This window comes from Glycine soja, chromosome 15, assembly GCF_004193775.1.
Source record: "Glycine soja cultivar W05 chromosome 15, ASM419377v2, whole genome shotgun sequence".
In the NCBI taxonomy this organism is placed as follows: domain Eukaryota; kingdom Viridiplantae; phylum Streptophyta; class Magnoliopsida; order Fabales; family Fabaceae; genus Glycine; species Glycine soja.
The window spans coordinates 9,466,853-9,485,255 of record NC_041016.1 but is presented as its reverse complement, the minus strand read 5'-3'; the positions used below and the strand labels follow the sequence as shown (position 1 = coordinate 9,485,255).

General features: G+C 27.4%; 1 protein-coding gene across 1 annotated transcript; it reads right to left on the bottom strand.

Moving 5' to 3' along the window:
- Positions 1–266: 266 nt before the first annotated feature.
- On the bottom strand, positions 267–13,200 carry LOC114388161. The gene is made up of 2 exons (XM_028348494.1): positions 13,035–13,200; positions 267–1,048 (listed from the first exon to the last, which is right to left on the bottom strand). The coding sequence occupies exons 1-2, from the start codon at positions 13,198–13,200 to the stop codon at positions 267–269; spliced, it is 948 nt and encodes a 315-aa protein (XP_028204295.1).
- Between the last annotated feature and the right edge of the window lie 5,203 nt (positions 13,201–18,403).

The following is an 18,403-nucleotide window of genomic DNA, read 5'->3' as shown; positions in this document are numbered from 1 at the left end:
AAATTTTAGTTAGTGAGAAATGAGAATATTTAATGATAACTATCAGGGTTAGATTGATTTGTCAAAATATTATGGTGTGGGGTAGGCAAATTTACTTTACAGGGTTTCTTTTAGAAATTATTTACGAAAGTGGGTCTCATTTATAACAAATTGCAGAGGGGGTTTGTTTTTTAAGTGGGTGTCGCCATTAACACTGGCGGGAAGGGTGAGCCGCCAGTGCCAATGGCGGTATAATGGGTACCGCCATTTCTCCTGACGGGACATGCCTACGTGGGCAGTCCCGCCTTTGGAGCTGGCGGGATAGGGGGAGAGAGGAGAGAGGGATGGGATGCCGCAACTGCCAGTTGCGGGACAGTAGGGCCATCATGCTTAATAAGTGCATGTATTTGTTGCGAATCTGGCATTGCTGGTAGCACAAGATTCAGGTTCTTCAAGCATGCAACAGGTAGTAGCCCTTCTCCCATGGTCCAGCCATTGCTGCAGAAAAAAGTACCAATAGAAACACCTTTCCCTAACATGCCACGGTCACAAGTTCTTAAACTCCATACCTGAAATGAAAACTCTGGAATTCTAGAACCAGTAGCGAGTATTTGGCGGTAAGGTTCACATTTATCGGTGAGGTCAGCACGAACACAACACATTTCATCCAACAAAGGCTTGTCATGTTTGTTAGTAACCAAATAGCCAAGGGCCTTGTAACCTTCAGGAGGTTCAGGTAGCCAAAAGTATACACCTGGAATTTCCATACTTGCTGCATTATGACTCCAAACTAGCTTAAAATCAAGGGGATTCTTTAGAGGAGGTATCGTATCAGCATTTTGAGGAGAGCAAATTTTGGCAACAAGTACAAAACCATGCAAAGGCTTGCCACTGGGTTGACAATAGTGACCAAGGATATGGAAACTTTCTGGTACTCCCACAGGCCTAAAGAATGTAACAGCTTTTTTTGTGTCTAGCATAACACTGCTGCTCGAAATAAACTCAAACCTTGTGACTTTGGAAACTTGTATTTCACCAAGGTTTACAAGGCCAGAAGCAAAACCTTGTCCTGTAATGAAATAAAGATGTATTAGTTCAGAGAGGTAAATTAATGTTCTCTCTCAAGATGTTATGTGGCATTGAGACTGCTATGTTATGCAAGAACAACATTAATTCTCTCTTTTTTTTCCTTCTTGGATCTATATGATACCACACCACCAATCTATCAGGGTATAATTGTTAGTTTCAACTATAAACTTACTGCAAATCATTACCAAAGATGAATTCCTAAAAGAAAGAATTCAGCTTTGATAAATCATAATTTGTAAATCATTCTATTATGGATGTCATTAATTACTGAGTGCACTGCATTTTTTTTTTTTTTTACTGAATATCAAGTTTCATCAAAACAGAAACTTGGCATGGGGAAGGAGGGTGCATAATTGATAATCCGGAAAGGAATGAAAAAGCCAATTCATCAACTCTGCATAGGAAGAGACAAGGGATATTTATTTGCATAAAAAATGAAACAAAGGGAGATGCATATAAAGCCAAAATAATAATAATAATAATGCATATTCCTATCATCAAAATTTGTGATATTAGGGAAAAGGCACACATAAAATTCACACCTTGAGGCCATTAAGAGATTGGAGCCGGAAGAGAAAAGGTTTGGACCATTGCATTTGCATTAATTATTCCAACGAAAGCAATTGGAGCCACCTTTCTCCATCAATTATGGCCCTACTGTCCCGCAACTGGCAGTTGCGGCATCCCATCCCTCTCTCCTCTCTCCCCCTATCCCGCCAGCTCCAAAGGCGGGACTGCCCACGTAGGCATGTCCCGCCAGGAGAAATGGCGGTACCCATTTCTCACTCCTACTCAGCCGTGCCTGTCCCGCTGTTGTTACTAGCGGTACCCATTATACCGCCATTGGCACTGGCGGCTCACCCTTCCCGCCAGTGTCAATGGCGACACCCACGTAAAAAACAAACCCCCTCTGCAATTTGTTATAAATAAGACTCACTTTCGTAAATAGTTTCTAAAAGAAACTCTCTAAAGTAAATTTGCCGTGTGGGGTAAGATAAATATTTTTTTTACCTTTAATTTGAATTTTTTATTTATAAAACAACACAAATTTTATATTATTTTACTTTTGTAAATCAAATAATACACATGATATTTTAATAAATTTTATATTACCCTATAACTCAAGTATTTGTCGGATAGTGTTCTCGTTGTCCTATATCATAATGCGTAACAAACAAAACCTTAGATTAAAATCATGGATTGATATTGTGTATTTAACTATAAATTTTATGTATTTTTTTAATATTAAAAATGTGATAAGATTTTTAAGAAATAATTATAATTAAATACATATTTTGAACCATTAATTTTAATCTAATGATTACCAACATTTCATTAATCTAATTATAATTGAATTTCTATATAAAAAAATATAATTGAGTTTAGATGTTTAAGATAAGATATCAAATTTGAATATTGTGAATAGAAAAAATATGATTGAAAAAAAAATATTAATTAAGATTGGCCAACTAAATTTCTACTAAAGATTAGTTATTAACAAAATTAGTAAACACTTTACACCAATAATATGATAACCAAAAGTTTTAAGAGTTCTTATATGTAAAAGCTATAAACATGTACTATATAAATATACATAAATAGATAAGATTAAATTAATTAATAAACATATAAATGCTCTAATTAAAACATGTATTTATATTTTAATTTTAATTATTCAAAATAATATTTAATAGTATATATTATTTATTTTTATTTCTTTCCATAACTATTGTCACCTAATAAACCACGTGTTCTGTAAAAAAACCTAGGTGTATGTAAACACATTCATAAAAATACGAGTTTAATGACTATATATATTGAGAATGTAAAATAATTTTACTTTATTGTTTAATCACATATCATTATTTAAAATTATTTTAAAATAATTATGTTACAAGTTAATCAATAAATTCATCATACACAATGAATTGTAATTGAATGACTATGTAAAATTTTTATATTGTTAATGTGTAATTTTTTCTCTAAAAATAATACCATGAACTAGCCTCATAAATGACGTGCCTAATTGGCAACCACCCTAAAGTGAATAATGAAACAAATTTACATTAAATTATGCTAACCATCATCAGATTTAGTGAAATTATATAATTTTTTTAACATTTAAGTAATTTTATTTATTGTTATTCGGGTTAAATATGATTGTTTTTAATAAAAAAATATTTATGATCCAGAAAAAAAATTTATAAAAAAATGCAGTGTAATGTTTTTTAAACCATTTAAATGATTAATGTAATGTATAAAATGTATAAGAGGTTTTTGTGCAATACTTTTTAACCAATTAAGGAGATTAATGGTGTAATTTACTAAAAAAATAATTATTGATGTTTTATCCTTTAGATAATTTGTTGTGTATATTCATGTATATCTAATATTAATTAATATTAATTGTCCCAACAACTATAAAATTATCTACTTTACCCTTTAAAATGAGTTACTCATTTTAAAAGAGTTAAAAATTTTCCTTTTATCCATTTCGCCCGTATGGTATCATACGTATAAAGTGGACATAATTCCCAACGATTGGCTTCATAGTTTTCTAAGAACATATTTAATAGGTACAATTTCAATAATTATTTTAGCTTTTTTTTATTTTTTTATTAATTGATTCCTATAATACCACCTATATATATATATATTTTAAATAATATACTCATATATATTTAATTTATTCTAATGGTATAATTTTAAGTAGCCATTAAATGACCTACACTTTCATGAATTTTTATTAATTTACACCAACTTTTTTTAATTAAAATTTTAAGCCAATTATTTTAACTAAGACATTTTTTTTTAATTATAAGCAACCATTGTGTATAGAAGTAACAAAACTTAGTTTTAAGTATAACTCAACATAACATGCAGATTTTCTTTCATGGTAATTTTTTAAAATAATGATATCTTAAAATAAACAACTCGTAAAGCAATCAGAGGTGAAAATGCTCTAAATATATTGATATTATTATTTTAAAATCATGTTAACCATTTATAATTTATTTTAGTGGAAAAAAAATTCAAAATCCATTAATTATGTTAACCGTTTATGATATACGTGTAACTTATGGTATTGTATATACAACGGATTTTTCTTATTGATACATTGCATATATTGAACTAGATTGATTTTTTTAGTGTTTTGATTTTAATTCATACTAAATATAATTAAGAAAAATAGAAATGAATAATTGTCTACATATACAATTGACAAAAAAAAACTATTAATAACCTCATTTAATAATTTTTTATGATATATTAAATATAATTTTTTTTCAAAATCATTTAATAATGTGTTGCACCTTTTAAAAGTAGAAATTTTGCACCAATTAATGGTATTAATAATATCAATTCATTTAAAACTGCTACAAGGTTCTTAACATTCTAAGAATCAAACTTAAATTTCTGTAAAATAGAATTAAACTTTCTTTGTTTCTCATTTGAACATAAAATGCATGCACACCTTTCCATTTCGTTTACTGTACTGTTCGCAGAATCACAATATACCCATTGTTTGCACCAAAATGCACGCGTGTTTGTGTTTGTGTATATTGGGAGGGGAGTCTTATTTTAGAATATTAATTTTTGCCAAAACCGTCTCCGTTAGGCTTAGGGAGTAACACTGGTAACTGATTTAAGTTAATGGTTCTTCCCCCATCCCACATTCATCAACAATTAATTTATCTCCTCATAATATATTGTTAGAAGTAACAATAAATTTTTTAAGTGTAACTAACTTTTAAACGAATGATTAATTTTATAATTGACTAAAAAATCAAAATTTATTAGAATACGTCGAATCTGGCTAGAAAGTTAAATATCTTGGTGATTAATAAAAAAAATCAATTATAATTCCTGAACGTAAAAAAAAGTTGTTCACTTTGACCATTATTTTCTTAAATATTTTTTTTTGTGGTACCTGAAACATATATGACTATATAAGAATCATGTTTATGATGAACCACCTTGTCTCACATATGCACAAGGAGACCACCTAGGATGGGGAATTGCGACAGATTCAGCGATAACAGGGCTTTAGCAACAGTTCTGATGGTCTTACTTTTGGTGTCCTCCATTGGGATCTTCCCTTACTTTATGACCCCAGAGCCTCCAGTTTTCTTGCTTCTATGGTTGTGTTCTATCCCCATTTTTGTCCTTCTATATTCCTTTTTCCTTGAGATTTTCGTTTGGTGAGGCATATATATATATATATATATATATATATATATATATATATATATATATATATATATATATATATTATGTGATCGTGCATTGGATCGCAGAGGCATGAGGAAGAAGAAATAATATATATTTTGGATGGAATTAGGTAATCAGCAAATAATACTAGTTTTACTGTTTTGGTTCTTTTCTTGTACCCAATGTAAGGAAAATCAAGGAGGAAAAAAAAAAGCAGTGAATCTATATAAAATGAAATCATTTTCTTCTCAAGATGCCCCCTGTTGGCATATTTTTTAGACTTTATGATACAATTTATAATTCAAATCGTTACTGTTATGTTATTTGTTCTTTTTCATCAATTCTTACTTTTCCTTTTTTTATCTATTTATTTATTTGAGATTAATTTCTATGGAGTGTTCTCAAATTTTTTTCTTTCTTGGAGTGTTTCTAAATTGTCGATGTAAAATATTTTAGGTTTACTTATCCATTTGTTCTATATAATTGCATTAACTTCGTCTTTAGTTTTTTATATCTCGGTTCAGATTCCCATTTAAATTTATTTGTTAAAATAAATACTTATTTGTGTTTGTTTAAATTATTTTTGCTTAAAAAATGATTTTCTGTTTATTTTAAGAAACAAATCATGTTTGCTTCTTGAAAAATCACTAATATAAAAAGTATTTATTTTAAAATTACTTTTTTTTTATAATTTAAACCAACTCACCCTATATTTATTTATTTTTGTAAAAGATTTATTAAGTATCAGTTATGGTTCATAACTCAATAAATTTTATTAAAATAAATTAGTTTATCTATTAAGTACTAAATAATAATCATCGTATAAGAAGAAAAAATAAGTACCAAAATAATTATAATTTTAGTTTTTTTAATGTGACATTAATTATTTTCCTCACTTGTATCTTTTATAATATTTATGATGGACAACAAAAAAAAAAATTATTTTAGAATAATACCGTGATAACTAAATTTTATAATAATATTTTGAATATTTTGATAATCTGGATAATATATAGATTATTTTAAAAATTGAAAGAAATTTTTATATTTTATCATATATATTAATAATTAATTATGCGACTAATTTTAACAATGATTAAATGATAGAAACAAAGAGATTTAATATTTTAATAAAAATAAATTTTAAAATTTTATATTTGTCATATATGTTTTAATTAAATTATTTTTTAAAATTTAAATTTATTAATTATTATTATACAGTAATTATTTTTTATTATATAATTTTTTCATTAAACGATAAGAAAAGCATCCTGGAAATTATAATAACGGAAATTTTGAAAATCAATAAAAATTGGAAAACTAATTTCATTGTATATTAGGTAATTAAATTATGAAAATTGGACAAAGTATATTTTGAATGACCTGCATTGTTCGAATCCCTCAACTGTAACGTTAAAATGCAAGATATTTGGGAGGTTAATCATCAGTGATCGGACAATTTGAGCTAATATAATTAGTCTATAAAATATCTAGAAAATATATTTAATATACAAATGTAATTTTATTTCCTTATTAATTAATGTTATATTACATTTAAGAATTATTTTTGAAATATTATATATACGAGTTATTCAATAATATTAATTATTATTATTTAAACATTTGAACTATGAGCCATTAATTAAATATTTATTAAAAACACAAAATTAATTATGATTTAATATTTAAATAATTCAAAATGTTTATGGATTAATAATTAATAATTATATACTAACATATTAGTAATATATTAAATAGTGACTAATTGTTAGCAATAAATAGGTAATTAATAATTAGTAATATATTAAAGATTATTAAATATATTCAAGTAATATATTGTTAATACATTGATTACTATATACTAATGTATCAGTAATACATTAATAAACCAAAAAGGTCTAACACATTTTGATAGATGATTGAGTTTTTTAAGTATGTTGATAGGAGTTTGATTTGCTAACCATACATATGAAGAATGCTTTTGGAAGACGTAAAATCCATTTTGGTGATTTTTTTTGTTTAGAAGATTAGTCTCATAATTTTTGATTATGTGAATAGTTTGTTTTTAGAAAAGGTTAAATTGGTCTATAGGTTTTAGTCATCTTACAAATTTTTTATTTAGGTCTTTATACTTTATTTTTTAATTGAGTCCTTATATTAATTTTAAATTTACAATCAAGTTCCTATACTAATTTGCTTGAGAAATATGATAGACTTGATATAATATTTCATTATATATACACACATAGATACTATAAAGTGTGTTATTTCATGTCAGCCCAATAGATGTTGTTGTTACAATCAAATTATTTAATTTTTTTTATCTAACATGTCTCAACACTTCTTATTTTTCATTCTCAATTAGTCCATTATCTCCCAAATCATAACCCAATCCTAAAATGTGAATTTTGTATCTCCCAGGTGTTAACCCCAACCCTATTACATGATAAATTCTTAATTTGTTTGTAATATTTTTTACACCTCCTTAATCACCTCTGTATCAATTTGCAAGTATAGGATTCATACCTTTGTAATTAATTCAAGTGCATTTGATTTAGGGTTCACATCTAAGTGTGTGTACGATAAAATATTCTATCAAGTCTAATAGATTTCTCACGATAAATTAACATAGAAACTTGATTAAAAAAATTTAAAATTAAATAAGGACCCAATTAAAAAGAGTATAAAAACCTAATTAAAAATTATGTAATAATATAAGGAACTACAAACTAATTTATCCTCTAGAAAAAAAATATACTACATTAATAACTAGCAATATATTATCTTTTATAAATGTAAGTGAAGATATTTGATGGGTTAATTAAGTTGTTAGTCCTCAAATTATGGTGTTTTGAATTTTTGGTCCCTAAAATAATTTTTTTAAAATTTGGTCCCTAAAGAATTTTCCATTATTAAAAAGAGTCTTTGTCGTCAATGTTCTTCGTTAAGTGATGAAATGTCATAGAATAAAACAAATTAAATGTCACGTACATCCCACATACATGTCATATAAGTTTTATTATATTTAGGTAAATAATGAAAGAATATTATGTCATTAAAATAAAGAAGGAAAAAAAAAAGAGTTATTGTGGAACCTTAACGCTCAAAGCACCCATGAATATACAACAATCAACTATGAGGAGATGGCGCAGAGTAGTCATTCATCCCCTCATCTACAATCTATGGTGATATTCATGATCACTTAAGTAGACAACTCAACACTTAAAAAATAATTATTAGCGACATAGACTATTTATAATAATGACAAATTCTTTAGGAATTAAATATTTTTTAAAAATATTTTAGGGATAAAAAATTCAAAACTCCCATAATTGAGGATTAAAAACCTAATTAACCCATATTTGATCGGTATAAATACCAAGCAAAGATATAAATATATATTATGTTTATCTATAATATTTATATATATAAAATATATAATTCAAATATATTTATCTTTATGTGTTTAGAGATTATATAACTTTACACGTGTATGTGTGAATTAATTTATTAAGATTAGATGTATTGAAAAATAAGCATATTCAATTATTTTTTATTTTTTTTATTAATTAATAAGTTTTATATTATGAACATTTAAACCCATTTTAGACATTTTTATAATATAAGAAATTAATAAAATGTCAATATAATTTTTATATATACAAAAAATTTATCCCTCCTAATTTATCTTTCATCGCTTGAGTCAACTATATATATAGTTAATTATATTTATTAATATTATTTAATTAATTGTATTTGTTAACATTATTTAACTTAACGAAAGTGATAATGTATATTAAGAACTTAATACATTTATTTGTTAACACCATTTGGGATTATTGAAAAGATAATGTTAGGTCTGAATGATCACTTATCTCATCCATCATGGATTTTGATGTTAACAATAAGTATAAATTATTGATGTTTCAATGAGTTTTGACAAGTGAACATGATCATTATATTAAAAGAATTTACAATATTCAATATCGTCTACAATCGTAGAAAGGATGCTTTATTTTTATCCTGCGTCGAACACGTTATATCTAGAGAGCATCCACCCTTGTGTAAATCAATATAACATACTACCATTTAGGAAACTCGAGCGTCCAATCTCAAAGCCTTAGTATGATGAAAAAGGAAAGTGCACGTATTTTGTTTTATTCTAATTCTATTTGTCTCTCTTATTTTTGAATTGCTAACGTTTGAATTTAAAGAATGACAATATAGAAGATTTTCACAGAATATCCCCTTAAAGGACGCTTTTGTAACACCCTAAAATTTCGCTAACTGTAAATCAATGTTTAAATATATTTATCGTGTTATTTGATTATGTGATTGATTAGGATGAGTTGAGGTATCGTGTGAATTAGTCATATGTGACTTGTTTGATGTGAATGTCGAGTTATGTGAACTTTTATTGACTTAAGTCTAAGCTATGAGATTTTAAATTTTACCTAAACATATTTTGGTTGAACCAAGATCCTGGATTCGTTAACCGTTGGATCACCTTCAAATTTGTTCCTAACCCATGTTCCCATGGTTTGACTGTTGGGATTTTTTAAATAACAATTCTTGATCTCTCACGTAAGCGAAATTCCAATCCGAGAGGGAATTGCGCTGGATGCGAATGGTCGCGCTTAGCGCAAGAGAAATTGCGCTCACCATGAATTGTCGCGTTCAATGAAAATACCAATCCTAGAGGAATTGCGCTAAGTGAGAAAATTCATGCTTAGTGCCAAAAGTGGACTCCCACTCAGGAAGATGAGCACGATAAATGAGATATGCAAATTAAAAATACATTCTTTAGTGTGAAAAATATGATTTTTCACTCTCCTCCTCTCCAAACGCCCACCCAAACCCTAACATCTTTTCCTCCACCACCCACGACCACCAGTGGCCCCTACGAGTTGCCATTGCTTGTCGTGAAACCACCACATGGAGAAGAACGTTTTAATCGGAGTGGAATCCACACAATCCACCTCAAGGATTCGATGGAGAACAAATTTTCAATCCTTTCTTTCATAGCTTCTCTGGGGTAATATTGACTTCTAAGTCTTTCTCCTAGTTAGTTTGAGTTTCTCTTAATGTCCCTTGTGTTTTGGGTACTGTAATAGGATGTTTTTACATTTCCTTTGAAAAATCCTTGAAAATGAGACGTTGTAAAAATTATCTTTTTATAAAATTGATGTTATTTTTATGACCTTCGCTGAACCTCAGTCACATTGGCGTGATCGGAATTGTAAAATGACGTCTCCTTATAGTAGAATTCAAAACACCCCTTAACCCTTTATGTTTTGACAAGGGTAATTGACCCTAAATGTTGTTATTAACCTTGTTTTTGAAATATATACTAAATTTCCTTCGATTTGGTATATAGAACCTTGTGTTTGGACTGATGAATGTGAACGAGAGAGGTCTTTGAACGACGCAAAGAGGAACTAACAGAGAACTTACGATAGGTGAGGGGAGTTTATTATAATTTTATGGCTTTGATACCATAATTGGAGTCAGGGAACCCAATTATGAGAATGTATATTTGTCCCTGTGTATGTTGGTTTTCAAGAAAAAATAATGTTTTCGGCTAATGAGATGTAACACATCTGTTATTGATAAATGACATTATTGTTTTTATTAGACTTGTGTTGTTTGAAGACTTGGGGAGTGTGAATCTTAAACATGAACTATATATGTATGTATGTGTGAAATGCGATTTAACGATGATATTGTTATTGATGATATTAATTGATATGAGGTGACGTTGATGTTTATGATAATGTTGATACCAAATGATGTTGTTATTGAAAATGATAGTAATAATAATTGATACGAGACGATGTTTGTGTTTATGATAATATTGATATGAGGTGATGCTGCTATTGATGATTATGTTTATATGAGATATTGTTGTTGATAATTTCATTGAGATGAGATGATGTTGATGTCGAGAATAATATTAAGATGAGATGATGTTGATATTGATAATGACATTCAGATGAAATGATGTTGATGTTGATAATGACATAACTATTATATCATTCAACAATTTTATATAGAATATAATTTTTATTAATCCAACCATTATGTCATATATTTATATATTACCAAAATTGTCGATGTCAAATTTTATCAAAATTTAACACAATAAGAAGATAATCAAATAATACATATTTTAAAAATTTTATATTAGATTGATTTTAATGTATATGAATAAGATAACAAATAATTTTGAATTAATATGAAATTTAATTTTTATATATGATCTATGTCACTATGTAAAATGAACTTTTAATTCAATAATAACTTTTAAGAAAGTATCATTCAATTGAAAATTATTAAACACACACGCGCGTGCAACCACTCTCTCTCTTAATATCTCTTTTCGTTTCATACAAATATTTATAAATTTGTGTTTAGGTCAAGTAATTATCATTAGTCATTCTATCAACTAGTTAAACAATTAACATATTAATAAATATACGTTCTCAATTTAATAAACTAGATTCTCATTTTTTTTAGTTAAAGTATCCAATAAATTTTGCAAACATAGTATCTCAAGATCCCCCTTTTTTATATAGAACATCATTGAAATTTTTTTAAAAATATATAGCTTTTCCATTTCTCTTTCTCATTTTAGTTGCTATTCCCTATATAATTATAAATTTATTATTCATATTTTTCTGTAAAAATTAGTTATTCACAAAGTTATAATTAATTTGCACTTATAAAAGATAAAACCATTTTTAATATTTTTCTACCACACTCATGAATTTCTTTGAATTTATATTAAATGCACTAAAAATATAAATATCTTATACCGACATTTAATCACCAATTTTAATGTTCGGATTATTTATTGAATTTGATAATAAGAATTATAATATATGCATTGTTAGTTTAAAAGTATTTTACACTATCACCTATAATTACAAAATATCATAATGATAAGTATGATATTTTTTATAATAATTACATTAAAAATTATACCAATAAAAAATGCTAATTGATTGATAGAGTAAATATGTTTAGACTCAAAATATATGTAAATTAAACTCTTTAAAATAGTACTATCCAAAACATACTTAGCATAATTTCTAATTAATTAATTGATAACTAGTATTTTAACGTGTACAACATACAATGTACATATTTATTTTACACAAATAAAATTTATAATAAATGAATGCTTTTAAATATATCTTATGTTACAGTTAAAATTCATAATAAATAAGTATTTTGTAACATATAAATTATGTTTTAAATTTATGATAATTATATATAGAAGAGAGAAGACAATAAATTTCTTTACACTTGAGAGAATGCATAAAAAATATGCTCATCAATTTGTTTTCCAATTACAATTTTTATTTTATTTTATTTAGTAGATACGAATTTATTAATTCCCCTTTCAAAGTTCCTTCAAATTTATTAGTGAAAATGCACCAACTTAACTGTGATTCATCAAGGAAAGTTGCGACTGTTCCCAGTTGTGTCTCTTGATCACAACCAACCAACGCCAAACGTTGCCACTGCCAACCGGTGCTTGATCTCATCTTCACCACCTTTCAAACTCTATATATAGAGGCCATACCACAGTTCATTGCCACACACCATTACACCACTACTTCATATCTTTTCATTTTCCCAATCTTCTTTGATAATATAGTTATCACGTGTTCTTTTGGAGGGGAAAATGAGGCAACCAGAAGTATGGGGTCATGGTTCCATAGTGATATTTTTTATCATTGTAGCCATACTTGTGTTTGGTCCACTTTTGATGGGTGTTCCTTCACCACCAGGAATTCCTTTGCTTTTGGTGTTTCCGGTGGTTCTTGCTGCCATTATGATCTTTCTTATTGCATTCTCCAATTGACTACTACTCCATGCACGCTCCTTCATCCATGCATGATCGCCTAGTACCATTAACGTGTACCAGTTGGGTTCTGTTTTGTTGAATAATAATAATATTTAGGGTTTGGTTTTTTTTAAAATTATGATTAGAATAAGAATGGGTGGGGGGGGGGGGGGGGAGCAATTTTATGTGTACTATTTTGTGTTCTATTGTGAAGATTATATGAAAGGAGGAGTTGGCTAAACAACACTCCCTTGTTCAAATAGCTTTCAGTGCAATAATATAATATATCTACAATCTTTTTTCTGTCAATTTATTTTCTGGGGTGCTTCACATATTATTAATTTATTTTGTTCATCAATTCGTTCCTCGGTCTGTGTCCATGTCTCTCTCTTTTTCTCTGAATTTTGAACTGTATATGTATATTTTGATATTTAATTTCGCTCCGTGGATAACAATGACTACTCCATGCATATCGTTCTCGTTTAGTATAGAACAAAATGAACCTTTTAACCAAATTCGAAGAGAGTTTCAATTTAACACAGTTACGTTTCGTTAGTCTTCTTATGGTTTACATTCACGTACAGTGCCCCCTCGCTAGTTTCGTGAGGAACCAAGCCCTAGAAAGATTTTCATTTCCCCCGCTTCAATTCGATTACTTTTGCCCCTTCTTTGATTAATTAATCTTATGTATATTATAACAGAAAGGTATGAAAAATGTTCCGAGAAAAAAAAGGATAGGCAGGAAAATTGAAAAATCACGATGTTTTTATATATCATAATTTCGATGGTTTTCTCGTAAAGGTAATTTTATTTCCTGGGTTATTTTGGATTTAATTGTTCATTTACCTTTAAATTCCTAGTAAACTTGTCCATCTTTTGTATATGGGTTTTGACACCCCTTTACCTCCTTTAATACATGTCTTTGTTCGCCGTTAAAAAAAAAGGGCGAATGAAAGAATCCAATCTTGAGTAGTTTCTATAAATAATAAATACAACCAATTAAGGTCTTTACATGAGATAAGAATTTATTTCATACAATTACTAAACTATATGGCTGTATTTATTCGGGCAGTTTGCATATAATTCTTAGTAAAAAACCAAGAACCAAAGCGTTTATAGGGTGGGTCTTCTGCATTTGACAATAATATTCACCCTCACCCTTGCCTCGCATAACAAGAACAGCACGAATGTATTAAGGAAGAAACTGCAAATGGGCATTTAAGAATGTTGTTATTAAAAGTTGTCCGTAGAAGGTTCAGTGTAGTCTCTGAATAATTTCATTCTTGTGTATCGATATATTGTCGGAACCAGTCTCACCAATTCAGTTTGTTTCAATTTTCAGTTGAAATGAAGCTACACAAATTTCCGGAGTATTTAGCATAATTTGGTGGATGCAGAAAGCTTTTTCGTTAAATAAATAGATGTTCTGTAAATAATTTCTCTTTGGGTTTAAATCTCTATCTTTTTCTTTTACAATTTATCAAGTTATTATGTGCAACACACACACAGTGCAAAGCTAATTTTATTCGTAGAAATACTTCACCAATCCCCTCATTATAGTTCCTCCTATGAAGGGCAGCAGAAAACTGATGCTCTATATTTCTGCATTGAATGAGATGACCATATAGGTAATATGTTGCAATTGGCTCGAGAAGATAGAAATGGAGTATATAGTGTCATTTATTATCTTAGTAAAATTCTAAATGACGTAGAAATTAGATATAATTAATACCATAGAGAAGCTTTGTTTATGTTTGTACTTCTTTTGTTAGTTGAAATACTACATCAATGATCAAACCATTTGATGTACTTGTACCTACTTTCTCGAAATAATGTAATAAATTTTTAATTTGTTATCCACTGTTTTGTATAATTGAGTTGGTAAAATTGGCATTGACTGACTTTTTATTTATTTTTTTATTTTACTTTTATTCCTTTAAAAGTTATAAAATGGCAAGTCTTAGAAGATGTTGATCATACATTCCTAAAATTGGAATCCAATAAATACGTAAATTTATTAGGTAACTTTTTAAAATGATTTTAACCAACAAATAAAATGTTTTTCATTCATGACTTAAAATTGCAATATCAAGGAGAAGTAAATTTCTTTTTATCCGAACTAGTGACTTTCGTGCTTCAAATTGAGAAAATATGATTATTGCAATTTCGTGACAATAAATTAAAGACATAAAACACATTCAAAAACAAATTTAGAAAGACAGTAAATTAAAGAAAGACTTATCGATAGAAGAAAAAGTTGCAGAAAGATGAAAGAGTTATATAAATAGAAGAAAGGGACATAGAGAAGAGAAGGGTCATATAAAAGAGAGAGTCATAGGCAAAATAATAAAAGTCATCTAAAAACGAAAGTAAAATCAGAAACGAGGAAAAAAATGACATTAATATGAAAGTTGGGTAACAACATACATTTTTATGGTGTAATGAGATGTGTGTAAGTATTTTTGACCAAATAAAAATGATTACAAGACCCTCTATTTATTGATGACTTATACTTAAGGGTCGACCTATATGATATTGGCTCATGTACATTAAATCCTAACTCACTATTTATGATTTTGACATATCTCTTGGAAAGTTTGAATCTTGGTAATTGCTTGTAACTGCTTTTGAACAAGGATTTCGACCGTGCCTTTCGTAACAACAACAATCGTTAGAACTGATTTCGGCCGCATCTTGTATCTATATGCTCGAATTCGTTTCCTTTGAATGTTTCTGGTCTTCAAAATCGAAAAGATCTTCAGCTTCTTTAGAAATCTTTCAACACTTACTTGATTTCAACATACTCCAAAACTTCCTCTACACATAGATTTCGAGGACTTTCACCATACATGGTCCTTTTTTTATTTTCTCGAAATCCATCTATACGAATTTTACTTAACACCACTAACACATAAGTGTCAGTTTGTTTAATCTTTTTTTTTTAAAAAAAAAACACTTTTTCAATAAGCAAAAAGATTTATTAATTTCTTAAAAAATGCATAAAACTATTTTCTCAAATGTGTGATTAATAATACCACGAGGTTATTGAAATGCCTAATAATAATTAATTCTGTCTTACAAATGATTAATAATGTTATAAAGTAATTGAAATATTTAATAATAATTAATCACATGTGAAATAAAACTAACCATATTTATATGCATATACATTCACTCACTTAAAACTCAAGTTACAAAAATTTCATATTCTCATAGTTTCTCTGACACCAGGGGATACATAGAATAATAGAGGAGTACTAATAATTCACTCTTAACACACTTCTTTTTATTACACACAAAACGATAGGTTATATATATATATATAAATTAAATTTTTCTTAAAGATTATATTTAATATAGCTATACTAACTGTCTTAGAATTAATTAATTAACATTTTCTTCAATAATTATATTTATCTTCTTATTTTATATATGTCTTTGTTATTTAGAAAAGTGCATTTTTTTCGTTGAATAAAAAATGACTTTTCTAAATAATAAACACACACGCAAAAATCATATACATAATACTCTTAAAAAATTAAAAGCATGAAAAGTAGGAGAAAGGTGCGTGTAATATTGGTGATCAGTAAGTGTAATTTGTGTTGATCTCAAGAGAAATCAATTTAATTATGCTTAGGTCATTTTTTTTTAATTTGATTCTTATTTCTTTTTTTGAAGAATAAATATTTTTCCTCGACCTCAAATAATATTTGTTTTGGTAAGCTTTTCTTAAAAGACATTTAAATAATGCAAGTGTTTTCAATTTTTAAAATAGAAACCTGATTGGGGTGGTTGTGAGTTTATAATTTTTTATCTATGTAATTTTTAAAATAAAACAGTTTGACAAAAATGGAGTTAGAATAATTTTTAACTTATGTTATTAGTATGAGTATCCATCGACTTGCAATGATTAATCTCAGTTAAAAAATTTGATTGATTAATTTTAATGAGAGCTTTCTTCTTAATATTTTTTTTATAAGTCTCAAATCCAAAATGGTGCTTAAAAAGATTAAGCTAGTTTCACTTGGTATATATATAATTCAAAACAACACATATATTTACTGCTACTAAATAAAAAATCTAAATCTTATGCCCCTTGAGTATTTTTGATATTGTACATAATATGTTTGCTTTTATGTTTACCACAACCTCCACACACACAGGGATGTACATGATATAATGTTTCTCAAACCATTAAGACAGGTTAGTGTAACATAAGGAGTGTCAGCGTAAGCTTATTCAAATAACTAAGGAGATGGTGTAGGTAAAAAGTATATTGTTTGCAATTAAAAAACCTCAGGATATATAAGTGTAATTTTTTTTCTTTACTTTTTCTATTTTATGATTATGCTTTTAGCCCCCACACTATAGCTCTGCTATGAATTTCCCAACCAAATGAAACGAATCTTTCCTTTTTGTTAATCATTTAACTTCTAATTTAGTCATAATTAAAGAAAATTCAAGTTCAAATTCAAATTCAAATATGTTGACTACATATAGCAAGAATGAATTAAATAATCACTTTAAAACGAAAGCAAATTTCGTATTTACAAATTGACTTGAGCTAGTAGTACAAAATTGTACGCATAATACTTTCTTTGTAAAAGGAAAGCAAATTTAATGTTTACAAATTGACGTGGTTACTGGTTGGTTGCAAATAAAAATATAATTTGAAATATAAACAATTATTTTTTTGAAAATATATTATTATGTTAATCAGTGAATATTATTTTAACAGTAAATTGAAAATATCTTGTTATGCTTAGTTTTGTTTGAAAAAATTGCAAATAATTATTCAAAAATAGAAAGTAAAAATCTTATTTAATTTAATACATACTTAATAAAAATATTTTTATCATAAAAATTGAAAGACATGTGTCTTATAATGAAGAGGACATGTGATTATGGGTGAAGAATTGTACATAAAAGAATTATCTATTTTTTATGAATAATAATTTAAATTTCTTATTAGGAAACTAAATTATTATTCTAAGTCTTTGAAGATCAACTATCAAATTTAAAATAAAGTAAAAATGACTTACTTTTAAATAAACATCACACTTTTATGTTAATTAGTGCAATAAAACTTCAATATCTTGGAGTATAAGTAGGAATAATAAAATAAATATTGTAAATAAAATAATGGATAAAACGAAAAATGTAATATGAGTATATTTAAAATAAACTTATATCTATCATTATCAATATCTTGTATAATAAAACGGTAAAATAAGAAAATCCTATCTTATGTTAAAAAATTAAAAATAATAA